Source organism: Heterodontus francisci, chromosome 9 (assembly GCF_036365525.1).
Source record: "Heterodontus francisci isolate sHetFra1 chromosome 9, sHetFra1.hap1, whole genome shotgun sequence".
Lineage (NCBI taxonomy): Eukaryota > Metazoa > Chordata > Chondrichthyes > Heterodontiformes > Heterodontidae > Heterodontus > Heterodontus francisci.
This window is the reverse complement of record NC_090379.1, coordinates 87,750,723-87,778,171: the sequence shown is the minus strand read 5'-3', so window position 1 is coordinate 87,778,171 and position 27,449 is coordinate 87,750,723. Positions and strand designations below refer to the sequence as shown.

General features: G+C 43.0%; 1 protein-coding gene across 3 annotated transcripts in view; it reads left to right on the top strand.

The window, feature by feature from the left end:
- zfyve26 (zinc finger, FYVE domain containing 26) overlaps positions 1-27,449 on the top strand; it is a 125,702-nt gene that overhangs the window by 47,500 nt on the left and 50,753 nt on the right. For all 3 annotated transcript variants that reach the window (XM_068039427.1, XM_068039426.1, XM_068039428.1), the window contains 6 exons: positions 9,107-9,846; positions 12,310-12,509; positions 20,350-20,454; positions 21,427-21,549; positions 25,347-25,523; positions 26,102-26,351. In XM_068039427.1, coding sequence (XP_067895528.1) covers positions 9,107-9,846; positions 12,310-12,509; positions 20,350-20,454; positions 21,427-21,549; positions 25,347-25,523; positions 26,102-26,351 — 1,595 coding nt within the window. The remainder of the gene's footprint in view (positions 1-9,106; positions 9,847-12,309; positions 12,510-20,349; positions 20,455-21,426; positions 21,550-25,346; positions 25,524-26,101; positions 26,352-27,449) is intronic.

Below are 27,449 nucleotides of genomic sequence, written 5' to 3'. Positions count from 1 at the left end.
AAGTTATAACACAGGACTACTTGCGTGCCAAACATCGGCAGCAGCATACAATCGACAGGGCTAAGTGATCCCACAACCGATGGATCAGATCAAAGCTCTGCAGTCCTGCCACATCCAGTTACGAATGGTGGTGGACAATTAAACAGCTAAAAGGAGAAGGAGGCTCCACAAAGATCCCCATCCTCAATGATGGGGGAGCCCAGCACATCAGTGCGGAAGACAAAGCTGAAGCATTTGCATCCATCTTCAGCCAGCTGTGCGAGTAGATGATTCATCTCGGCCTCCTCCTGAGGTCCCGAGCATCACTGATGCCAGTCTTCAGCCAATCCTATTCACTCCACGTGGTATCAAGAAATGGCTGAAGGCACTGGATCCTACAAAGGCTATGGGCCCTGACATCATTCCAGCAATAGCACTGAAGACGTGCTCCACAACTAGCTGTTCCAGTACAGCTACAACACTAGCATCTTTCCGGCAATGTGGAAAATTGCCCAGGTACGTCCTGTACACACAAAACAGGACAAATCCAACCTGGCTAATTACCGCCCTATTAGTCTACTCTCGATCATCAGCAAAGTGAAGAAAGGTGTCATAGACACTGCTAATAAGTGGCACTTGCTCAGCAATAACCTGCTCACTGACGTTCAGTTTGGGTTCCGCCAAGGTCACTCAGCTCCTGTCCTCATTACAGCCTTGGTCCAAACATGGACAAATGAGCTGAACTCCAGAGGTGAAGCGAGAGTGATTGCCCTTGATATCAAGGCAGCATTTGACTGAGTATGGCATCAAGGAACCCTATCAAAACTGGAGTCAATGGGAATCAGGGGGAAAACGCTCCGCTGTTTGGAGTCATATCCAGCACAAAGGAAGATGGTTGTGGTTGTTGGAGGTCAATCATCTCAGTCCCAGGACATCACTCAGGAGTTCCTCAGGGTAGTGTGCTAGGCCCAACCATCTTCAGCTGCTTCATCAATGATCTTCCCTCCACCATAAGGTCAGAATGGGGATGGTCGCTGATGATTGCACAGTGTTCACAATTCGTGGCTTCTCACAATTGAAGCAGCCGGTGTCCAGTTGCAGCAAGACATGGACAACGTCCAGGCTTGGCTGATAAGTGGCAAGTTACATTCACATTACACAGATGCCAGGCAATGACCATCTCAAACAAGATGTTCAATGGCATTACCATTGCTGAAACCCCCATTATCAACATCCTGGGGTTTACCATTTACCAGAAACACAAATTCTGTGGCTACAAGAGCAGGTCAGAGGCTGGGAATTCTACGGTGAGTAACTCACCTCCTGACTTCCCAAAGCCTGTCCATCATCTATGAGGCACAAGTCAGGAGTGTGATGGAATACTCTCCACTTGCCTGGATGGGTGCAACTCCAGCAACACTCAAGAAGCTGAACAGCATCCAGGATAAAGCAACCTGCTTCATTGGCACCCCATTTACCATCTTCAATATTCTCTCCCACCACCACCAATGTATAGTGGCAGCAGTGTGTACTAAAGGCCTGCTACCCAACCCGAACCCAATGACGTGTCGGGTTCAGGTCGGGCCGGATCAGACACGCTCTATCACCACCTCAGGTAAGTGACTCTAATGTTAATTTACTTTTTGGACTTTAAAGGCAGTTTTGTTAGTTATTTTAAGCTTGTGCAGGTAAGGAACAACATGAAAAATGGAAGGTAAGTTAACTGATGGTCGGGTCAGGCGCGGGAAAAAATGGAAGGGCTTGGGGTCGGATGGGGTTCTGTCCGGCTTGGGTCGGGTCTCATTTGCAGACGAGCAGGCCTTTAGCGTGTACCATCTACAAGATGCACTGCAGCAATGCACCAAGGCTCCTTCGACAGCACCTTCCAAACCTTTGACCTCTACCACCTAGAAGGGCAAAGACAGCAGTTGCATGGGAACACCAGCACCTGCAAGTTCCCCTTTAAGCCACACACCATCCTGACTTAGAACTATATCGCTGTTCCTTCACTGTCTCAAAATCCTGGAACTCCCTTCCTAACAGCACTGTTGGTGTACCTGCACCCCAAGGACTGGGCAATCAATGCTGGCCTAGCCAGCGGTGCCCACATCCCATAAATGAATTTTTAAAAATGTGAACATTGTAAGCACAGGATAAGTTTTAACTGTGCTATTAGATCTGGTATGAGGAGAGATTGAAAAACTTAAACTTTTCAACTTTGGAAAACCAAGTGGTGTCTTTTTAGAGGTTTACAAGATAGTAAATAGGATAGAAAGTAAACCAGAGCCCTACTTCAAATGGAAGTGTGACAGGAGGATTCGGAGCTGGAAATTCAAAATAGTGAAAGGTAAATTTAGTTGTGATAAACCTATGAAATGAGTTTCCAGGTGTATGTGGAGATAGAAACCTTGAACTGCTATAAGAAATCTTTGTTTGCTGGTTCATTATGGCTAGATGGGCCATGATGGATCAATGCTCTGTCTTGTCCTTACATGGCTTTCAATCTATTCAACTATTTTATGAATTGAAAGAATTATGTCGTTTGTCATGTTGAAAACTAAACACTGTACTTGATTCTTTCTATTTTAAGAGGATAATTTTTGGTTATATTAAATTTCATATCTCTGGATTCAGAACCAATTTGAGAAATAGCTTTTTTATTAGCATTGAAAACATTTGTATTTCAGCGCTGTACATCACCCATATCCTAAAATTATCCAGTGAACTGAACGCAAGATGCTGCTAATGAAGTACTACTAAAGTGTTTTTTTTAAGGACTTTAGATTGTAGTGAGTAGAACAAGGCCCCAAGTATAATTAGTATTTTTTAATAAAGTGAGTAGCTAATTAACCAAAGGGTAAGTCATGGCAGGAGAGCTCAGCCCCATGATATGCTCATCCTGCGCTATGTGGGAAATCAGGGACTCTTCCAGTGTCCCTGACGACCATGTGTGCAGGAAGTGTATCCATCTGCAGTTACTGGCTACCCGCATTACGGAGCTGGAGCTGCGGGTGGATTCACTGTGGAGCATCCGCGATGCCGTGGATAGCACGTTTAGTAAGGTGGTCAAACCGCAGGTAATGGCTGCATAGGCAGAAAAGAGATGGGTGACCACCAGACGGAGTAGTCGGCACAGGCAGGTAGTGCAGGAGTCCCCTGTGGCCATCCCTCTCTCAAACAGATATACCGCTTTGGATACTGTTGGGGCGGGGGGATGACCTCCCAGGGGAAAGCAGCAACAGCCAAGTTCGTGGCACCACGGAGGGCTCTGCTGCACAGCAGGGGAGGAAAAGGGTTTGAAGAGCTATAGTGATGAGGGATTCTATTGTAAGGGGTGCAGATAGGTGTTTCTGTGGCCACAAACGAGACTCCAGGATGGTATGTTGCCTCCCTGGTGCTAGGGTCAAGGATGTCTCAGAGCGGCTGCAGGACATTCTGAAAGGGGAGGCTAAGCAGCCAGAGGTCGTGGTCCATATTGGTACTAACGACATAGGCAGGAAGAGAGGTGAGGTCCTGCAAAGTGAATATAGGGAGTTAGTTAGGCAGAAGGTTAAAAAGCAGGACCTCTAGGGTTGTAATCTCAGGATTACTCCCTGTGCCACGTGCTAGTGAGGGTATGAATAGGAGGATTAGGCAAATGAATGCGTGGCTGAAGAGCTGGTGTAGGCGGGAGGGCTTCAGCTACTTAGATCATTGGATCTCTTCTGGTGCAGAGGTGACCTGTACAAGAAGGACGGGTTACATCTAAACTGGAGGGGGACCAATATCCTTGCGGGGAGGTTTGCTAGTACTACTCGGGAGGGTTTAAACTAGTCTTGCAGGGGGGTGGGACCTAAAGTAGTTGTCTCTCAGATGAGATAGTTGAGGCAAATGTAGAGGTTAAAGCAAGCAAGTCCAGTAGGCAGGCCGGGCAGGACAGGGAGCGTGGAAGGATTGGTCGGCTAAACTGCATTTACTTTAATGCAAGAAGCCTCACAGGTAAGGCAGATGAACTCAGAACATGGATCGGTACATGGGATTGTGATGTTATAGCTATTACGGAAACATGGTTGAGGAATGGGCAGGACTGGCAGCTCAATGCTCCGGGTTACCAATCCTTCCGGCGTGACAGAGGTGGAGGTAAGAGAGGAGGGGGAGTTGCACTATTGATTAGGGACTGCACAGTGGCGCAGTGGTTAGCACCGCAGCCTCACAGCTCCAGCGACCCGGGTTCAATTCTGGGTACTGCCTGTGTGGAGTTTGCAAGTTCTCCCTGTGTCTGCGTGGGTTTCCTCCGGGTGCTCCAGTTTCCTCCCACATGCCAAAGACTTGCAGGTTGATAGGTAAATTGGCCATTATAAATTGCCCCCAGTATAGGTAGGGAAATATAGGGGGACAGGTGGGGATGTGGTAAAAATATGGAATTAGTGTAGGATTAGTATAAATGGGTGGTTGATGGTCGGCACAGACTCGGTGGGCCGAAGGGCCTGTTTCAGTGCTGTATCTCTAAAAATAAATAAATAAATAAATACATCACGGCAGTACTTAGAGAGGATATCCCGGGGGGAATGTCCAGCGAGGTCATATGGGTAGAACAGAAATAAGAAAGGGGTGATCACTGGTGGGATTATACTATAGGCCCCCCAATAGTCAGAGGGAAGTGGAGGAGCATATATGTAGGGAAATTGCAGATAGGTGTACGAATTATAGGGTTGTAATAGTAGGTGATTTTAACTTCCCTAATATTGACTGGGACTGCCTTAGTGCTAAGGGATCAGATGGGGAAGAATTTGTTAAGTGTGCCCAGGATAGTTTTCTGAAGCACTATGTGGATGGCCCTACTAGAGAAGGGGCTACACTCGACCTCCTCTTAGGAAATGAGGATGGGCAGGTGGTTGATGTGTCAGTGGGGGAGCACTTTGGGACCAGTGACCATAACTATTAGCTTCAAGATAGTTATGGAAAAGGATAGGACTGGTCCTCAGGTTGAAGTCCTAAATTGGGGTAAGGCTAATTTTGATGGCATCAGACAGGAGCTCTCAAAAGTTGAATGGGAGAGGCTGTTTACAGGTAAAGGGACGTCTGGCAAGTGGGAGGCTTTTAAAAGTGAGATAGGAAGAGTTCAGGGCCGGCATGTTCCTGTTAGATGGAAGGGCAAGACTGGCAAGTTTAGGGAACCTTGGTTGACGAGGGATATTGAGGGTCTGGTCAGGACAAAGAAGGAGGTATATGTCAGGTATAGGCAGCTAGGATCGAGCGAGTCCCTCGAAGAGTATAGGGGATGTAGGACTACACTTAAGAAGGAAATTAGGAGGGTGAAAAGGGGCCATGAGGTTTCCTTGGCAGATAAGATAAAGGAGAATCCTAAAAGATTCTATAAGTATATTAAGAGTAAGAGGGTAGCTAGGGAGAGAGTAGGTCCCCTTAAGGATCAGTGTGGCAATCTATGTGTGGAGCTACGGGAAATGGGCAAGGTCTTAACTGGATATTTCTCGTCCGTATTTACTGTGGAGAAGGTCATGGAAGGTAGTGAGTTCAAGGGAGGGAACAGCAATATCCTGGAGCATATCTACATTACAAAGGAGGAGGTGTTGGAGGTATTGAAGCGCATTAAAGTGGATAAATCCCCAGGGCCTGACCAGGTGTATCATAGGATGCTATGGGAGCAAGGGAGGAGATTGCTGGGGCCCTGGCAGAGATTTTTGTATCATCGTTAGCCACAGGTGAGGTATCGGAAGACTGAAGGATAGCTAATGTTGTGCCTTTATTTAAGAAGGGCAGCAGGTATATGCCAGGGAACTACAGGCCGGTGAGCCTTACATCAGTGGTGGGAAAGTTATTGGAAGGGATTCTGAGAGACAGGATTTATATGCATCTGGAAAGGCATGGTCTGATTAGGGATAGTCAGCATGGCTTTGTGCGTGGGAAATCATGTCTCATGAATTTGATTGAGTTTTTTGAGGAGGTGACCAAGAGGATTGACGAGGGCAGGGCGATGGACGTTGTCTACATGGACTTTAGCAAGGCCTTTGACAAGGTCCCGCATGGTAGGCTGGTCCAGAAGGTTCAAACACATGAGATCCAGGGTGAGCTAGCAAATTGGATACAAAATTGGCTTGGTGATAGGAGGCAGAGGGTGGTAGTGGAGAGTTGTTTTTCAGATTGGAGGCCAGTAACCAGTGGTGTGCTGCAGGGATCGGTGCTGGGCCCTCTCTTGTTTGTTATATATATTAATGACTTGGATGTGAATGTAAGGGGCATGATTAGTAAGTTTGCATGTAAGATGACACCAAAATTGGTGGTATAGTGGACAGTGAAGAAGGTTGTCTAAGGTTACAACAGGATATAGATCAACTGGGAAAGTGGGCAAGGGAGTGGCAAATGGAATTTAACGCAGACAAGTGTGAAGTGATGCATTTTGGGAAGTTAAACCAGGGCAGGACATATACAGTGAATGGCAGGGCCCTGGGGAGTGTTGTTGAGCAGAGAGACCTTGGGGTGCAAGTACATAGTTCCCTGAAAGTGGCAACACAGGTAGACAGGGTGGTGAAGAAGGTGTATGGCATGCTTGCCTTCATCGGCCGAGGCGCTGAGTACAAGAGTTGGGACGTCATGTTACAGTTGTACATAACGTTGGTTAGGCCGCATTTGGAGTACTGTGTGCAGTTCTGGTTGCCGCACTACAGGAAAGATGTGATTAAGCTAGAGATGGTGCAGAAAAGATTCACAAGGATGTTGTCTGGTTTGGAGGGCTTGAGTTATAAAGAGAGACTGGATAGGCTGGGGCTGTTTTCCCTGGAGCGAAGGAGGCTGAGAGGGGACATGATAGAGGTATATAAAATTATGAGAGGCATAGATAGGGTAGATAGCCAGAGTCTGTTTCCCATGGTGGGGGTGACTAAAACTAGAGGGCATAGATTTAAGGTGAGAGGGAGGAGGTTTAAAGGGGATCAAAGGGGTACATTTTTCACACCAAGAGTAGTGGGTATCTGGAATGAGCTGCCTGAGGAGGTGGTGGAGGCAGGAACAGTAGCGACATTTAAGAGGCATCTGGACAGGTACTTGAATGAGCAAGGCATAGAGGGATATGGAATTAATGCAGGCAGGTAGGATTAGTATAGATAGGCATTATGGTCGGCATGGACGCGGTGGGCCGAGGGCGTGTTTCTATGCTGTACGACTCTATGATTCTGACTCTGAGCTCTGTAGTGCTGACCTATGAGAAGTGGTCTGATCAGAATTGCTCGGAATGCTCTTCCTGCTTTTGAACAGTGGGAGACTCTGGTCATTTGCCGCCTTGTCCCTAAACCTGTTTTTGTTCCCTCTTTAGAATGTGTTCAGGGGCAGAATATGGTACCTGTCCAGATCTTTGACAGGAAGCAACATGTAACTGCAGTTAGTAAAGTGAGCTGGAACTTGACTCTGCCGCTGTTCAAACTCCCTGCCCCTGATTAACTTGAGGCACTATTCAACATGCGTGTGAATCCATATAGTACGTTTGTGTGTAGGGAGAGGAATAATGAAGCTATAGTTGGGAATTTGGGAATATAATACATTTTGAAAAATATAATCCTGAAAGATAAGAATGTGAGAAAATAGAGTTGGGTGTTGGTGTGCAGTATTTTAAACAAAATAACCAGAGGACCTGGAAAGTAAAATCAATGAGAAGAGACTGTGGGACAAGGCTGAAGCAGCATGACATTAGAAAGTGAAAGTAGAAAAGATAAGTGATCAAATGGAAACAGTTTTTAGCCACAGGACCAAAACAGCCCTAAGTCACAAATTATATCCTCTGTGGCTGTGACAGTGATACATTATCCTTCCTTGACCTCCATGCAGCCTTTGACTTGGTTGACGGCATTATCCTTTTCCAACGTCTTTCCCACATTGTCCAGCTTAGTGACATCGTCTTCACTTGTTTACATTCTTAACCTATCCATTTGTACCCAGAGTATCTCCAGCAGCGACTTTTTTTCCTGCTACCAAATTCTTACCCCCTGGACTCCCCCCAGGATCTATCCTCGGCTCCCACTTGTACATCTACATTTTGCTGTTTGCCGATATTATCTCAAGCCATGGTGTCAGTTTCCTTACATATTCTGATGACACCCAGCTTTACCTCTCCACCATCTTGTCTCAGCCCCTCCATTGCCTCTGTGTTGTCAGACTGCTGTTCTGACATTCAGTCTTGAATGAGCCATAATCATCATCAAATAAATAGAGAAGTTTGAAGCCATCATCTTCAGCCCCCACCCCAAGCTCTGTACATTTCCTACTGAATCCAGCTCTTCCCCAGCCATATTATTAGCACCTATTCAAACCTGAGCCGAGCTTCTGACCCCATGTTCTCTCCATCACAAAGGTCATCTACTTACATCTGAACTTGGTTCACTACTGATGCTCCGATGCCTCACATTTAAAGTTCTCATTCATGTGTTTAAACCCCTTCATGGACGTGTCCCACCCGATCTTTGTAAGCTTTTCAAGTCCTACAACCTTCCATGAGCTCCCTGTTCCTTTGACTTCTATGTACTATCCCTCCTTTCACCCCTCCATTAGTGGCCATAGCTTGTGTATACTGTACCCCACACTCTGGAATTCCCTCTTTAAATCCCTCCACACTTCCAACTCCCTCTCCTCCTTTGAGACCCTCCTTAAAATCTACCTCCTGGACCTAAATCTTTATCACTCCATCTAATATCTCCTCCTACGGCTCAACATCCATTTTTCTCCATACACTTTAGGACATTGTTTCTACATTAAAAGCACTATATAAATGCACATGTTTATATATTTCTTATTAGAAGTACTGAAAATCTAATGACTACTGAAAACTGGCTTGTATGTTGTAGACTTGTCTTAATTCTTAATTGTACTTCCTTGGAGGCTGTAGACATTTTAATGTTTTGGAATATAGTGAGTACCATATATGAGTGAAATTGTATTTACAAAGCATCTTGTCACATGGTTGAATGCTTTAAAGTATTCCACATGCTGAATTACTTTTTTTTGGATTTCAGTGACTCTTATTGTTGATGATATGATAGCCATTTGGCACCAAAAATGTTTCTGTGACATCAATGTATTGGGAATTAATCGAATGCACTGAATTTGTCTGTGGTTACTTGAAATGTATTTTCTTTCTTAGGTTGTTCTTGTTACTGCACAAGGAAGATTTGAGCCTCAATGTACAACAGATCATTGTTAACTGCTGCTGTGAACATCTTCCTCTGTGGAACACCAGGAAATTCAACCACTGCCCATCTTTTCTCAGTGAAGTGACTGAACTGATTGAAGAACACACAAAACACTGCCTGCCTGATTTGGGAATCATCTTTCCAGGCTCATTCCATCTGGCAGAAGAAAACCTAAAAGATGAAGCTCCAGATTCTTCCTTGGGACCATATTCTCTTATTCCTTCTGCCCTGAATTTCATCAAGTCTCGTTCAAAGTTACTGGCAGTCCTTGTCTGTCTAACAGCTACACAGGGTCAAAGGGCACTTAAGCATAGTCTGTCTTGGAAGGAGCGTTTGAGTAGTCGATCAGAGGCACCCCTTGAAAGGGAACAGATTGCCAAAGAGTGTGAGCAGTTAATGAAGGAATTTCCAGTCCTTGAGCACTTTCTTTCTGCAATGGCTGAACCTTTTCCTGGAACCCAAGAAGAAGCTGCCAGTCTTGTGGATTCTCTGTGTGGAAACCCATACACTATCCTTTTGCTATCAGGCCTTCATTCTGAGATAGCTGTAAGCATACTAGCCGAAGCCTTCAGACAAGTCCTCTGTGGTCGCCAGTGGCTCAGAGCATTGAAAATTCTTGATTTGTTTGGTGATGAGAATGAAGAGTTTGAGAAACTGAAAGATATCTTGCTCAGCTGTGCAGTCATGGAAGGTAAGGCTAAAAAAGACCCAATGAACTGAATTGTCAGATTCATCAAGCATTTAAATCCAATTTAAAATTTAAACACCTGTCTGGAAAGGGTAGACTAGTTTCCAGGAGAACAGTTTTTTATTCATTCATGGGATGTGGGTGTCACTGGCCAGGCCAGCATTTATTTCCCATCCCTAATTGCCCTTGAGAAGATGGTGGTGAGCTGCCTTCTTGGACTGCTGAAGGCCATGTGGGGGTAGGTACACCCACAGTGCTGTTAGGAAGGGAGTTCCAGGATTTTGACCCGGCGACAGTGAAGGAACGGCGATATAGTTCCAAGTCATGATGATGTGTGGCTCTGAGGGGAACCTGCAGGTGGTGATGTTCCCTTGCATCTGCTGCCTTTGTCCTTCTAAGTGATGGAGATCATGGGTTTGGAAGGTGCTGTCTAAAGAGCCTTGGTGCATTGCTGCAGTGCATCTTGTAGATGGTACACACTGCAGCCACTGTGCGTCGGTCATGGAGGGAGTGAATGTTTGTGAATGGGGTGCCCATCAAGCGGGCTGCTTTGTCCTGGATGGTGTCGAGCTTTTTGATTGTTGTTGGAGCTGCACCCATCCAGGCAAATGGAGAGTATTCCATCGCCCTCCTGACTTGTGCCTTGTTGTCTAAAATATGTAGATTAATGGGGTTGTCAAAGACATAATTTGAGTGTTTTACCATTACATTAGTATTGATGTCATGTAAATACTGAATGCTTTTTTAATAACCCTGATCTTTGATTTTAAGGGCATCCTTAAAATAAAACAAAAACTCTGTCCTCTGCTGATCTCTACACTGAATTTCTTCTACACTGTTGGGTGTGACGGTCATTGATGCTATTTCTTTTATATATATAACATTAAAGAGTCTTCTAGCAATGTTGAATTCCTAGGCATAATTTGTTTTGAGTGACACCAGTAATCTTTTTATTCTTTATGGTTATTAATTAGCACAACTCCCAGATGGTTTTTTAATGTATCCATTTGTATTAAAACATCTCAACATCTTTATGCCCTTTTCTGTCAATATTTCCACTATAACTTCCTTTCTTCTGTTATGATCCCCGTGGAGACCACCAACAAATGAAAAGCATCAAAGCCACCTATTGACCCCATTTTAGGAAACCAAACGGACAAGATTTCACTTTTATAAATAATACTTCAACAAGCAAACCTAAACCAACATAAATTAAATATGAAGCAACAGACAGATCACAATCAATATATATTACAAATTATACCTTAACTGTTAGATACAACAGAGATGGGTCTCAGTTTCATTGGGCAGTCGACCCAGCATATATGGCAACATTTATAGTCACGCAGTTCTTCACAGCTCTGAAGTTCCTAAGGTAGATTATCAGCTCCTTCAAGGATTTAGTCACTGTACTTCTTCCGACAGCAGTTCTTCATAAGGTGTACTTTTCCAGAACCGCCTCAGCTCTGCTCATGAAAGTGTTGATGGCATGGATTTACCAGTTTTCCCTTTATCCGAGTCCTTTGGTGACGACCTGTGCACTGCCTGGCCCGGTCTGGTTAGTTGTCTAAGTAACAGAAACAGCTCCTGGATTCAGTCTTCACTTTCTTTTGCTTGCCAGCACTCCACTCCTGTCTGGTCTGGGGAGGACTCTGTTTCCGTTTGTCTGCTTCTAACCAGTGTCGGTTTCCCTGGAAGCCTGAAGTTGTTCTTCCAGTTTCTGTTTCAATTCCAGTTTCCCTCTCGGGGTCTAAAAAAAAAATCAAGCTTTGCAACCACGGATTCCAACACAGTTCACATATGCTTGTTGCTGTAATTCCACCCTCCTTCCAGTGGAGACACTGGTGGGAGGGGCTAATTAGTGCTTTGTGTTTATATAGGTAGTTTCCATTACAAATGTGAACAAAGGAACTTATAATAAAAATAAAGACAAAATATATGAATTCAAAATGGGGACTGGGTTATGTCTGCATGCTTGGTCCAGTTATCCCATGTCCTTCAGTCCTGCTTTACCTGAAGACTGCGCTTGGTTTTGACTCCACATGTGCAATACAACAGGACATCAGTTAATAATATATTTAAATTCTTAGGACATTGTCCACCTGCTGTTACACTTTTCCATGGTGTGATGAGCATCGTTGCCAATGTTTTTTAACCAAGCAATAAAAACAATTTCCTACATCAGCTGGCCTCTGTTACCCACAATGCTGAAATCCACTCTGTCCAATTCACGGTTGATAAGCTTATGTTTTAAGGACATGAAGCTTAAAATAACAAGTTACTTGGCCTATAAATCCTGCTCTTTTCGCAGGCCATATATTGTCTACGTTATCACAGACTTTACCCATCTATTTAATCCTTTTAAATACTGGTGGTGAAGTGGTTCTCCTTTGTAAATAAGAATCACTAGTTTAATTATTGCCTTAGTAATTGACGTTACTTGATGAATTTTTGTTACTTTGGCAGGGAAAGAAGGTTGGAAATATCTGTTCCGTATAAGAAATGCTATTCTACGGGCTACGTTGGTTCTCCAGTGCTCAGAGAAGTGGCCACTTGATGCTTGCCTTGAGGTTCTGTCGTATTGTCTAAGTGATCCCAGTACAGATAAAAGGGAATTAAAGTCAGATCTGCACATGAAGAAGGAGGAACTGCAGGTTTATGAGAAGGTACATGGCATCCATTTACAATCAATTTATGTTTTAATATAAAAGATACTTGATCAAACAAGATCACTAGAAATTATTGGACAGATACTGTAAGATCATGGAATTTGTTTTAGCCCCTACCACAGGATGTTTTATTTTCCATCATCCACTCCTTAACTGTTGCATGTACATGTAACTAGCATCAGACTTATTCTCAAAGTATAGATTTTTCTACATTAACGCTTTACTCAAAGAGTATGGTCTTTTGTTACTGGGGTCCTTTTATGATTCGTTTTTGACTTCTTGTAACTGATTTTAAAAAAATTCTTTCATGGGATGTGGGCATCACTGGCAAGACCAGCATTTGTTGCCGATCCCTGATTGCCCTTGACAACTGAGTGACTTGCTAGGCCATTTCAGAGAGCAGTTAAGAGTCAACCACATTGCTGTGGGTTTGGAGTCACAGGTAGAATAGCAGATTTCCTTCCCTAAAGGACATTAGTGAACCAGATGAATTTTTATGACAATCGATGATAGTTTCATGGCACTATTACTAAGATTAGCTTTCAATTCAAGATTTTTTGATTTATTGACCTTGCTAATTAATTGAATTTAAATTCCACCAGCTGCTGTGGTGGGATTTGAACCCGTGTCCCCAGGGCATTGGCCTGGGCTTCTGGATTACTAATTCCATGACATTGCCACTACGCCATTGTCTCACCCGATGTATTATGGATGGTTACAAACACATTTAATGTGTGTATCCTGTTGTGGGGACTCTTGGAAGTAACAAGTATAATTCTAACCACTCTTTATGCCACCTTTTTGCTGTAATTCTGGCAGAGGCTGCAGTACACCTGTACTTTTAAAATCCGAAGTGATGTCTATAGTGATTGAACAAATGTGTATAATTTAAATTATATGTTAGTAGCTGATCTGTGGCAGTATTCACTGTGGATCAGAATTTTGGTTGTTTTGTAATTGGACGTTGGCGATGTTTATACCATGTAGGGGATAACACTAATTTGCAGTAGCTAAGTCAAATATGATTTTTTTTACTGTAAATGCGCAATATATAAGTGCATGTACTTCTTCACAATGGCAATCCCGATGATGGGTGGCACAATAGAGGGAGGCCTGTGAGGGGTGAAGAATGAACGCACAGCCTGATGGCATAAGAGCAAACAAGTTAACATTTATAACTAGAATGGTACCTGGGATGAGAAACTTCAGATATGTGGAGAGCCTAAAGAAGCTGGGATTGCTCTCCTTTGAGCAAAAATTAAGGGGAGAGTTAATAGAGGTTTTCAAAATTGTGATTTGGTAGAGTAGATGAGATGATGTTTCCACTAGCAACAGAGTCTGTAACCAGAGGACTAAATTAATCTACCGAATAGCAGTGCCCCAAAATGTAGTTGCTAGTCTAAACACCAACAATCACCTCAAATATACACAATGATTTCAAATTGAGCAATAAACTCCCAAAGTACAACTCACCTTGTGCAACAAATCCTTCAAAACTATCAAGTCTCTAATATAAAGCAGCATCCAAAAATACTCAAACATTATTTGTACACTAGCAAGCTTTGAAACAGTGGTCCCCCATAATCCTTGTACTACTTGTTTTGGCAGGCCTACGAAAAAGCAGAAGGATGTTTCAGATTTTTTAACTCTCTCTTTACTCATTAGGGTAATCAGAGGTCAGAATCAAACAAGACTTTTTAATAATTGGCTTTATTAACATAAAAGCACAAAACTTAGAGATGCATGTCACCTTAAGTCAGTAGTACAACTCGAAACTCAGTGGTCAAATTGTTCTGCCTCTGGGGAGTGAGGGGTTAATTCCCCATTGGCGTCCTTCTTGGTGTTCCTCTGGACTGTGTAGTCTGTCTCATTGAACTTAATAAAATGGCTGTTTTTATACCATACTTGCTGATGAAAGTACAAGCTTCCAGTACTTTCCTACCCTTTCTCGTTCCCATGTTTTAAAACAAGTTGATGCTCACAGCACCAGATGTTTACAACAGTTTTTTAGTCTTTCAAGGCCTTTCTCAGCAGCTGTCTTCTTTAACCTTGTTTCTTATCTTCCTGTCTCATTTAGCCTTCTAAACAGCAGTATTTCTGTGTTCTATTCTGTGGTGTCAATACTTTTAACCAAATTCTGCTCTTTTATGAATTTATCCAGGGTTGGTAGCCGATCATTTTAGTTTCCTTAAAACTGGCACTTTGGTTTAATAATGAAAAGTCCAAAATCCTTCAGATGCACGGGTGAGCAAGACTTGAGTCTGGTTGCCCGGGTGAAAGTTGTGGAGCAGTTCTCAGGTGGAGGAGGTATCGAGGAACAAGTGAGGAATCTGGGAGCATACAAAGGTTAATTGAGGAAGCCTGGGCAGCAGGGCCTACATGGCTGAAAATTGTCATTGGAATAGTGGGGGTAAGAAGTGGCGAGGTGTAGAAAAAGCAACCTAAAAGATGAAAACTTAGCTGGAAAAAGTGTTCTAGAAGTGAGTATTGGAAAACTTGCTCCACAGCTCCTCTACTTGACAGGAGCCTGCAACTTGGCAGTGACCAAGTGGGAAAAATATTTACATTTTCAGTAGAGTTTACATAAAGATTTTCAGTGTTAAATGCTGACAAAAACGTGACTCAAAATCATAACAAACATATTATGTATTAAATAATAAATCTCCAATAGCTTTGCCCACAGATCAAAGTAAGTTTCCATCGGAGTTCATTGGTAGTACTGCAGTTGTAGGTATGTGTAACTGCAGCTTATGAAACTCCTAGTGGGATAGGTGTGCTGCTGCAGGTATGACTCTGTGTCGCAGAATGCTGAAGCTGAGGAAATTTAATATATCATAGGTAGACATGTATCTCTTGCATAAAGCAGACACTTCTTGTTCAGAAATCTTTCTTCTCTGTTGTCACAATTTTATGTCGACATTTGTATTAGAAAATTCCCATAGGAGCATACCAGCATTTCTAATAGGAAACTTCAAATGTCAACATTGAGTCATACTGCAGTTGCAAACCTTCCAGCACTGGTGGCACTGTGATGCAAGTCACCCAGGTCCGCTCACCATTTTATTTCTGAGCTGGTTGTTTTTCCATCTGTTGCAGAGTTCATTTTAATATTTTTGGTCCTGAGCAAATGCTGAACTGTCACCTATATTGCCTGCTAATTTTTATTTTTAGCCACTTTTCCAGTTCTGCTTGTGCATTTTTTAAAATAAGACTGATTATGTTCCCCATTTGCCATTAAGACTGACTCTCCTGCGTTCCCTGCACATTTTTCATAAGCCTTGTAGTATAGATGTTTTATTACCACTAGTTACAATCCCCATAACATTGCTTATGGGTTAAAAAATGTAAAAATATCCCTCAACAACAGCAGCTTATATTTATATAGCACCTGCAACGTACTAAAATGTCCCAAGGACCTGCACAGGAGCATTATAAAACAAAATATGACACTGAGCCATACATAAGGAGATTTTAGTTCAGATGACTAAAAGCTTGGTCAAAAAAGTAGGTTTTAAAGTAGTACCTGAAAGGAGGAAAGAGCTAGAGAGAGGTTTAGGGAGGGAATTCCAGAGCTTAGGTCCTAGGCAACTGAAGACGCAACCACCAGTGGTGGAGTAATTAAAATTGGGAGTCCTCAAGAGACCAGAATTGACTGGGCGCAGATATTCCGGAGGGTTGTGGGGCTAGAGATTACAGAGATAGGGAGGGGAGAGGCTACGGAGGGATTTGAAAATAAGGATGAGATCTTTAAAATCAGGATGTTGCTTGACCAGAAGCCAGTGTAGCTCAGTGAGCACAGGGGTGATAGGGGAACACGACTTGGTGCGAATTAAGACGTGGGCAGGAGAGTTTTGGATGATCTCAACATTACAGAGGGTAGAATTTGGGAGACCAGCCAGGAGTGTGTTGGAATAGTCAAGTCTGGAGGTAACAAAGGCATAAATGAGTGTTTCAGCAGTAGATGAACTGAGACTGGGGTAAAGTTGGGCGACGTTAAGGAGGTGGAAACAGGCGGTCTTAGTGATAGCATGACAATGTGGTCGGAAGCTGATCTTGGGGTCAAAATGACACCAAGCTTGCAAACACACTGGTTTAGTCTCAGACTGTTGCTGCCCCTCCTCCTATAACTATCTCTGCTTGTTTCCTACTCTGTTTATTTCTCCTCCTCCTTGAAGTGCCATTGGGTTTTTTTGTCTTCATTAAAGGCGCTACATAAATGTGATTTGACGTGTGTGCCTTTCTCTCAGTTATTTGTCTCTAACTCTCTTTTTGCCTTCTATCTGTCATTATCTGCTTCCTTATGTCTCTTCCACTTCTATATTTTTATCATTCCCTCCTCATGGGCTGGATGTTCATTACGGAGGCAAGAAACAGGAACCAGGTCCGGTTTTGGGTCAGGAACCACCTCCGGTGGGAAGCTGATTCAGATTACAATTTTCGAATGGGTGAGCCCTTAATTGGTGTGGAGATGGGTTTCCTGTCTACTTAGAGCCAGTGGGATTGAAAATGAAGGTCGGTCAGATCAAGTGTGGGCCTCATGTAGGTACCGCACAGCAGCCATCACTGAGGCTACTGGTCATCCTGCAGGAGAGATCTGCATTTTTTGCCAAAACCTTCCATTGCACCAGAGGGAAGTGCGATATCACAGGGGAGCTGTGGCACCAGGGGCAGGGCAGACCCTTGCTTCTTTAATGCTGACCTGGATCTAATGCTGCAGGCAGTGAGGGAGCAGAGGGAGATCCCCTTCTCAGTGGCAGGAGGAGGCCACCTTATTGTGCATCAGGGGCAACTCTCTGTTCAGTGTGAGCCCCCTCTGCTCCCTCTTCCTCCTACTCACCTTCCTCCTACTCACCTTCCTCCTCTCTTACCTCCTGCTCCTCCCCTGATGAGCTGTCTTCTTCCAGGGCTTCACTGTCCTCAAGGTCCACCCCTCTCTGGAGGGCCATGTTATGAAGAGCGCAACAGACCACCACAACGACTGAGACCCTTGTAGGAGGTTATTGGAGGGAGCCACCCAATCAGTCCAGCCACTGGAATCGTATCTTCAGAAAGCCAATGGCTTGCTCAATGGTTGGCCTGCTGAGCAAGTGGCACTGGTTGCTTTGCCTCTGTCTGGCACTCCTGTAAAGTGGCCAGTAGCCATCTCTTCAAGGGATTTCCCTTGATTCCTTGGAACCATCCATGCACTTTGGGGGATGGAGTGAAATACTGAGACAGCTTGGACTGACGGAGGTTGACAGTGTCATGGCAGCTGTCAGGAAAGTGAGTGCACACATGGAGCAAGTTCTTGTGGTCGCAGACCAGTTGAACATTGAGGAAGTGGCAGCCCTTCCTGTTGATGGATCTCACTGGCTGGCTTGATGGCTATATGGGCACAATAGACGACATCCTGCACTTGCCAGAAATCCAGCAATGAAGGCAAAACCCATTGCCATCTGTGCCTGTGCAGGCCCAACTGTGTCAAAGTGGATGTAGTTCCCTGCCCTCCTGAAAATGGCATCTGTGACCTGCCTGATGGTGTGATGAGCTGCCGACTGCGAGATGCCACCTAGGTCCACAGCTGACCCCTGGAATGATCCAGTTACGTAGAAGTTTAGGGCGAAGGACACCTTGGCTGCAGGTACGGGACTGCTATGGGAGCCGTGAGGCCTCAGGTCATTGTGGATCAGAGCACATTGGTCTGAGACCATCTGCCTGGATAGGCACAGGCTCCTATGACACTGCCGCTCTGACATTTGCAGGTAGCTGACTCTTGAGCCGTTCTGGATAGAACCTTTCTCCCCTTATGACTATCCCCCCTGCCCCCGCCACCCCACCCCAACTGTGCTCCTCTGGCCTCCTGCTGTCTGGGAGGTTGCATCTATTCTCACTTCCCACCCTTTCCCCGTAACCCTGCAAATTATCTTCAGGTGCATATCCAGTAAGAAACAATAGAAGTGCCATTGAACTACTGGGTGTAGTCTGTAGGCCACTAACTATTGGGAAAGATATAGAGGAGAAAATTTGAGCGGAATTGCAGAGGTACAAGAACTATAGCCTGGTGATAATGGGGGACTTTAATTATCCTAATATAGACTGCGATAGCAATAGTATAAAGGGCAGAGAGGATGAAGAGTTTCTGAAGTGTGCTGAGAAGAATTTTGTTGATCAGTACATTTCTGGTCCAATGATGAAGGAGGTAATGCTAGATCTTGTTCTGCGAATGAGGTGGGTCAAATGGATCAAGTGTCAGTCGGGGAACATTTAGGGCAGGAAAGTGACGTTGAAGTAGATGATCAGCCATGATCTAATTGAATGGCGGAGCAGGCTCAACAGGCTGAATGGTTTACTCTTGCTCCTATGTTCCTATGGAACAGTGATCATAGTATTATAAGGTTTATAATAGCTAACGAAAAAGGCAAGGAGCAATCTAGAGCAAAAATACTTAAATGGAGGAATGTCAGTGGGATGAGATGGATCTGTCATGGGTTAAATTGGAATGAAAGATTGGCAGGCAAAACTGTAACAGAGCAATGGGCGTTAAAGAGAAGATAATTCTGGTACAGTCAAGGCACATTCCCACAAGGGGGAAAGGGAGGGGAGCCAAAGTCAGAGCTTGAATGATCAAAGAGATAGACAGTAAAATGATGCAAAAGACGGGGCATATGACAGATGTCAGGTTGATAATATAAGTGAGAACCAGGCTGCATATAGAAAGTTCAGAGGGGAAGTGAGTAAGGAAAAAAAGAGGGGCAAAGAGAGAGTATGAGAAGAGACTGGCAACTATCATAAAAGGAAATCAAAATCTTTTATAGACATATAAATAGTAAAAAGGTGGTAAAATGAGGATGAGGCCAATTAAGGACCAAAGGGGGATCTATACATGGAGGCAGAGGGTATGGCTGAGGTACTAAGTGAGTACTTTACAAATGTCTTTACCAAGGAAAAAGAAGCTGTCAAAGTCATAGTGAAGGAGGAGGTAAATTGAGATACTGGATGGGCTAAAAGTTGATGATGGAGGTTTAGAAAGGCTGGCTATACTTAAAAGTTGATAAGTCACCAGGACCAGGTGAAATGCATCCGATGACACTGAGGGAAGTAAGGGTGGAAATTGCAGAGGCACTGGCCATAATCTTCCAATCTCCTTAGACATGGGATGGTGCCAAGGGACTGGAGAAATGTATACTGTCTGTCATTGAATGCATTATTCTACATGCAGAACCAGGCCATTCGGCCTAACTCTATCCCAATGGTTATGCTCCACACAAGCCTCATCAGACCCATCTTCAACTGAACTTATCAGCAGCATGTTATCTATTTCTTTCTCCCTCATGTGTTTGTCAAGCTTCCCCTTAAATGTATCTGTTTCAACTGCTCTTTGTGGTAGCAATTTCCCCATTCTAACCATTCTCTGGATAAAGAAGTTTCTGCTGAATTTCCTATTGGATTCATTATTGACTATCGTTTATTTGTGGCCCCTAGTTGTGGTCTCCGCCACAAGTGGAAACCTCTTCCCTATGACTACCCTATCAAACCCTTTTGTAATCTTCAAGACCTCTATTAGGTCACCCCTCAACCTTCTCTTTTCTGAAAATCAGCTAATGTATTATTAGATCTTTACAGTGCAATCACAGATAATGAATTATTCAATATGTACATTCTGATCATATAATCAATTATTTCAAATTTGTAGTTTGTCTAGCTTTATTACTGGGATTTCATGCGGTAAAATTACTTTGAACTATCAAGCAAGTATCCTTGATTTGTTATTGTTATTTTTGGAACATGTGGAATATAAACATTGTCAGCATATTGTAAATTGGTGCCTTAATTCTAAAATGGAGGTTTGTGTTGACAGATCCTTAATCTGAGATCTCCGGTACCTTGGACTGGCTGGCAGGAACTGCGGACGGAATCCAGTGAGAACCCACAGACTGTGTTGGACATCATTTTGCAGGCTGTGGTAAAATAATTTTTTTATTGTAGTTTTTCAGATTTCTCTATGATCATTGTTGTTAACACGAAAATTAAATTGTTTTGTAAATATTTTTAACTGATTAATACAGCACCTTGGGCCAGTCATGTCTGCATTAATTCAATGAATGACAGTATTTAATGCCTCATAGTCTTGAAGAATACTGATTACTGACTAAATGTTACTTTGCAAAAAGGAGAGCAGTACTGCAGTTAACTTTAACATTTTCTGTAAAGGCAACTCATCAAATTTGCTGCATTAAGAGCCTGTCACTCTAGAATTGGCCTTTATAGCCACTCCAGGCGCTGCTTCACAAACCACTGACCACCTCCAGGTGCGTATCCATTGTCTCTCGAGATAAGGAGGCCAAAGAAGAAGAAGAAGAACAGATGGTTCTCATTGCCTCTTTAACAAATGGAAAATTTGTTGAATTGAAAAAAATATATAATACAGATTACATGGAATTTATGGAAAAAAGAGAATTAAGTGTGAGGCTGAACCAAGTAAAACGCAAATGATTATGATGCCAACTAATTGCGGAAAAAGAAAACCGGTGCACTAATAGAAGATGTGAATTTTGTTAAAGTTGGGAAGAAAAGAAAGACTTGTTCTGTGGTATAAAAGCTATCAAAGACCATACACCAAGGAACAGATGAGCTCCTGAATGAGAAGGTTGAAGTAGTAGACTGATCCGAAAGCAATTCAGTCAATGCTAGAATATAATTCTTTGCAAACCTCAATTTGCCAGAATCTCAAACCACAGAAAAATACTGCAATGGTGTGAGGCTCCCATTTTAAGTTTGCAAGTGGTATTAAAACAATTTCTATCTTTTAAATTCATGTCGGTATTAACCAACTGGCCAGTACCTGGAATGAATTGTATTGTCCAATGATGTTGTTTTCCTTCTGCATGTGCATTGGATTCTGTTTGCTAAGAGCTCAATAAATTGTTATGTGCAGGAGTTTGAACTTTGCGAATCTTGGGTCCAGCTACATCCTGTGTCAGTACACCTTACAATGAAGCTGAAGCGTGAATACCTACTTCACCTGCTTGAGAAAGGAGATGAAGAGAGAGCGTTCCAGGTAAGTACTACAATAGAAAACTGATGTTGGGCTGTTGGTGAATTTGTGGTGTCAGTAAAGCATTTTGTACAATGTTATATATTTCCCATTCAATTCCCATTAATTAATTTCCCAAAGCTGAAAAGGTTGGTTTGGTCTGGCACTTGTGACACTATATATATTCATCTCCTGCATCTGCTATTAGTGTTGCCTCTTACTACACCATATTGCTTCTGCTGCTTTAATGTATACCTCTCCTAATGACTAAGGTGAAAGAAGAATGGGAGACATTTAGGGCAGTTAATCAGTCCTTGTATTCATAATCTAACATCATCAGAACTCTTCTTTCAATTAGTGTCCTCAAAGCAGGTACTGCTAGCCATGTTAACTTGAATTATTATTGCCTCCGTAAAGACTGAATTAAAATTTTCCACAAAATTTGACATCCGGTTTGGATTCCTTCTCACAAAATCGGCATGTGGAAAGCATCAATACATCTGGAATGCGCCTGTTGCATTTAGAGATTAAATAATTTAAATTTTGGTCAGATTTTTAGCAAAAGTAATGGGTTTTCATCTGGCTCATTTCCATCAGTAATTAACCCAAATGGAACTGTATCTGTGTTGCATTGAAAATCCATTAACTTGCTGAGGTCACAGTTTTACTGGGCATGGTTAGTTTTTCATTGAATTCCGTGTCTTCCTCTTATATATTGAATTCATTAAATAAATTTTAACATTCAAATTTTCTTTTGATTCTTGGCCTAAGCATTCCCTTTAATGCCCCAAAATTTTCAACTCTTGTACAGAATGTTTTATTGCCTGACCTATTTACTGGTAAGTGGAGGTATAGATATTAATGTAAAGATTATACTGTGTTCCTTTGATGACCCACATAGACTATAGGGTTCCATGTTCACTCTTTGAACTGTACTGAGTAAGCTGCATGGGGACGCTGCATTTGGTTTGAGTGTTCCAGGGTTAGGAAGAAGAAAATGTCTTGGCACTTCTGAACCTTTTTTGGAAACTTTGCTGGAAATGTTTACATGGACTTTGAGCGAGGGCAGGATTGAGTTTGGCAGTGTTGCTCTCCACAGATGAATAGCCTGCTGATGTTCCATGTCAACCTTCCCAAACTGGCCAGTTGAGCAAGGCAGTTGCTTATGGAACCATACAAAGTAAGGAATTAGCCCAATGTGCTAATTGAAGCTGTGTCAGGTAGTTAATTTTTTTTTGTAACTGAGATGGATACTATACTGATATACAAAGGAGGATCTGGAGGCAACATACTTTGTTTGTAATTAGAAATTAATGGATGATTCACCATTGTACACCTGAATTGTGTGAGGGGGAAAAATAAAAGTTATTAAAATGAAAACTGGATGATGTGAATTTACCACTGAGGCCCTGCATTCAGCAGGCAGACTTGTATTAGGAACAAAAGCAGGTCATTTAGCCCCTCGAGCTTGTTCCACCATTCAACGAGATTGTAGCTGATCTGTGACCTAACTCCAAATACCTGCCTTGGCCCATATCCCTTAATACTTTTGGTTAAAAAAAATCAATCTCTGTTTCAAAATTAACAATTGGTCTAGCATCAGTTGCTGGTTGTGTTTATTCATTCATGGAACGTGGGCATCATTGGCAAGGCCATCATTTATTGTCCATCCCTAATTGCCCTTGAGAAGGTGGTGGTGAGCTGCTTTCTTGAACTGCTGCAGTCCTTGGGATACAGGTACACCCACAGTGCTTTAAGGAAGGGAGTTCCAGGATTTTGACCCAGCGACAGTGAAGGAACGGCGATATAGTTTCAAGTCAGGATGATGTGTGCCTTGGAGGGGAACTTGCAGGTGGTGGTGTTCCCATGCATCTGCTGCCTTTGTCCTTCTAGGTGGTAGAGGTCGTGAGTTTGGAAGGTGCTGTCGAAGGAGCCTTGGTGAGTTGCTGCAATGCGTCTTGTAGATGGTACACAATGCTGCCACTGTGCGTCAGTGGTGAAGAGAGTGAATTTCGAAGGTGGTGGATGGGGTGCCAATCAAGCAGGTTGCTTTGTCCTGGATGGTGTCGAGCCTCTCGAGTGTTATTGGAGCTGTACCCATCCAGGCAAGTGGAGAGTATTCCATCACACTGCTTTGTAGATGGTGGACAGGCATTGGGGAGACAGGAGGTGAGTTACTCGCCGCAGAATTCCCAGCCTCTGACCTGCCCTTGTAGCCACAGCATTTATGTGGCTGGTCCAGGTCAGTTTCTGGTCAATGGTAACCGTCAGGATGTTGATAGTGGAGGATTCAACGATGCTAATGCCATTGAATGTCAAGAGGAGATGGTTAGATTCTCTCTGGTTTGAGATAGTCATTGCTTGGCAGTTGTGTGGCGCGAATGTAACTTGCCTCTTATCAGCCCAAACCTGGATGTTGTCCAGGTCTTGCTGCATCTGGACATGGGTTGCTTCAGTATCTGAGGAGTCACGAATGGTGCTGAACATTGTGCAAACAGCAACGAACATCCCCACTTCTGACCTTATGGTGGAGGGAAGATCATTGATGAAGCAGCTGAAGATGTTTGGGCCTAGGATATTACCTTGAGGAATTCCTGCAGTGATGTCCTGGGACTGAGATGATTGATCTCCAACAACCACAACCATCTTCCTTTGTGCTAGGTATGACTCCAACTAGCAGAGAGTTTTTCCTCAATTCCCATTGACCAGTTTTGCTAGAGCTCCTTGATGCCATACTCAGTCAAATGCTGCCTTGTTGTCAAGGGCAGTCACTCTCGCTTCACCTCTGGAGTTCAGCTCTTTTGTCCATGTTTGGACCAAGGCTGTAATGAGGTCAGGAGCTGAGTGGCCCTGTTGGAACCCAAACTGAGTGTCTCGAATATAAGGGGTAGAAATCTTGCTTCAGCTACACAAAGCCCTGGTTACAACATACCTGGAGTACTGTGAGCACCACACCTTAGGAAGGATATATTGGTCTTGGAGTTAGTACAGCATAGATTTACCAAAACAGTACTTGGACTCCAAGGGTTAAATTACAAGGAACAAACCAGGTTTGTATTCCTTGGAATTTAGAAGGATCAGGGTGATTTGATCGAAGTTTTCAAGATATTAAAGGGAACAGATAGGGTGGATAGAGAGAAACTATTTCCGCTAGTTGGAGAGTCTAGGACTAGGGGGCATAGTCTAAAAATTGGAGCCAGACCTTTCAGGAGTGAAATTAGCAAACACTTCTACAAAGGGGGGTAGATGTTTGGAACTCTTCCACAGAGAGTCTAGTCTAATGGTGACCATGAAACCATTCTTGATTGTTGTAAAAATCCATCTGGTTCACTAATGTCCTTTATGGAAGGAAATCTGCCATTCCTACCTGGTCTGGTCTATTTGTGACACTGGACCCTGTTCTGTGGTTCAGCTCTCCCAATTTTGGCACATGCTCCCAGATGTTAGTAAAGAGGACTTTGCAGGGTCGACAGGACTGGGTTTGCCATTGCCATTTCCAGTGCCTAGGTTGATGTCTGGTGGTCCGTCTGGTTTTGTTCCTTTTCTGAGACTTTGTAGCAGTTTTGATACGAGTGATTGGCTTGCTAGGCCATTTCAGAGGGCATTTTAAGAGTCAACCGCATTGCTGTGGTTTCATGGTCACCATTAGACTAGACTCTGTGGAAGAGAGTTCCATCCACACTGCTTACAATGTCACCTTTGTGACATCGGCAAATTTGGTTTTGTGACTTTGTATCCCATCATCTAACTCATTAATAAATGGTATTTTTAAAATAGCTGAAATATGCAGAATTTTTGCTCAGTTCTTTGTGTTCCATTAGCTCTTGCAGGGAATCTGTGATTCTGAGATGTGCCAAGCTGTGTGTGAACAGGCTCTGGATCAGCATCCAGGACTTGCTGCTTGCCACTTTCTGGCCAATTACCTTACAATGCACTTTCACAAGAGTTTGTCTGCTGCACGCCATCATGAAATTCAGTCAATGCGCATTGGATCAAAGGTAAGAAAGAGTCAGTATCACTGATTCTTAAAGCTTTCAGAAAGTGCACACCAGTATCTTTCATATACCTTCGGAAAGTATTTTCTAGTTTCCTCACTGAATATTGGCAACTGCAGTTCTGCTTATCTATGTGCAAAGGAAAGTGGTCTGTTTGACAGGCCAACTATATTATAAATCTTGTTATAAAATTGCCTTTGGGAGTTGCACAGAAAGCATATTCTGGCAATGAATGTTTTTGAAGAGCTTGTATTTCATATTGTCTGTTTGTTAATGGAGAAATATGAGAAATAAATGTTCTGTCTGAGGCCATGGTACCATAATACACATTAACCTTTACTACCATAGTGTGTTATGTTGCTGCCATAACTGCTACTGCAGTCCAAAGTTGTGAACCATTTTTGGATGTTTTGACAGCGTGATCAACTGCTATACTTAATGCCAACTTTGTTTAAAGTTGTGCTAGTTATGTAGGTTGCTGAGTTGGAAGTGTTAAGGAATTTTTTTTTGCTGTGCCCGTTGGCTTTCCTGCTCAGTGATCCATTGATTTTCTGTCTGGCCTATATATTTTCTATTTGCAGCTTTTACTAACCCTGCCAGAGTCTGCCCGTGATGTCTATTCACATCTGTCTTCAAACCCGTTGCTGATGCTGGAGCAGCTACTCATGAATATGAAAGTAGATTGGGCGTCAGTGGCTGTCCAGACACTTCATCAATTGCTAATGGGGCAAGAAGCTGGTTTTGCCATTGAAGACATTGACTGCCTTCTTTCTAAATATGCAACCAAGGCTCTTGAAGTTCCATACGCAGTGCGAGAGAAAGCGCGATCCGGTAATAAAAATGGTTCTGCTTTTATTTCTTTGTGAAGCAGTACTTATTTTTAAAAAGAGTTTTTATTATACTGCTGTAAAAGCTGCAACTACCTCCCTTAAATTTAGACCGATCACTAAAACCTGCATAGAGAAGTGTGTTAATTGCCAGACTTTATGGTAATATTTACTGTTTGATCAGAAGTATTGCCAAATTCTATTGATATGTTACAGAATCTAGTTTTGACTAGTCCATGTGCCCCTTAATTACATAATTCCCTCTTTTACTGTCTCATTTCAACTTAGTACTATGTTCTATATTGGGGTTGGAAATTTCCACTTGTTAATCAAAAAGGTGAAAAAACAGTAACTTGCCAATATTCTATCTATGCCTGTCAGTTTTAATATTTTCTTTGGCTTTTCCTTTTGCTGTGTCTAAATAAATTTATGCTTTTCATCAGCATTGTTTTCTTCTACAAAGATATTATCTTTTTAGACAAATTAAAAGGTGGAGTTAATGAACCTACTAAAATGGTTTAAGTTAAATGTATATTCTGCTGCTGTTACATTGCAGAGTGCTCACAGGGTTATGCCTACATGCTGTTATGGTTCGCTCTGTAACTTGCGTACAACTGTGCATATGTAGTCATGCTAGGTTTCACAGCAGACTGGAGCATCCAGTGTCTGACTTGCTTCATTTCTTTGCATGCTCTGAAACCTAATGGTTTAGCGTCAGAGTCATTTATGTTATAGAAGGAGGCCATTTGGCCCATCGAGTCCATGCTAGCTCTCTGCGGAGCAGTCCAGTCAGTCCCACACCCTTGTTCGATCCTCGTAGCCCTGCAAGTTTATTTCCTTCAAGTGTCCATCCAATTTATTTTTGAAATCATTGATTGTCTTCACTTTCACCACTCTCATGGGCAGCAAATTCCAGGTCATTACTACTCGCTGCATAAAAAAGTTCTTCACATCCTCCCTGCATCCCTTGCCCAAAACCTTCAATTTTTCTCCCCTCGTCCTTGTACCATCAGTTAATGGAAACAGTTTTTCCTTGTCTAACTTATCTAAGTCTGTCATAATCTTGTACTCCTCTATCAAGTCTCCCCTCAATCTCCTTTGC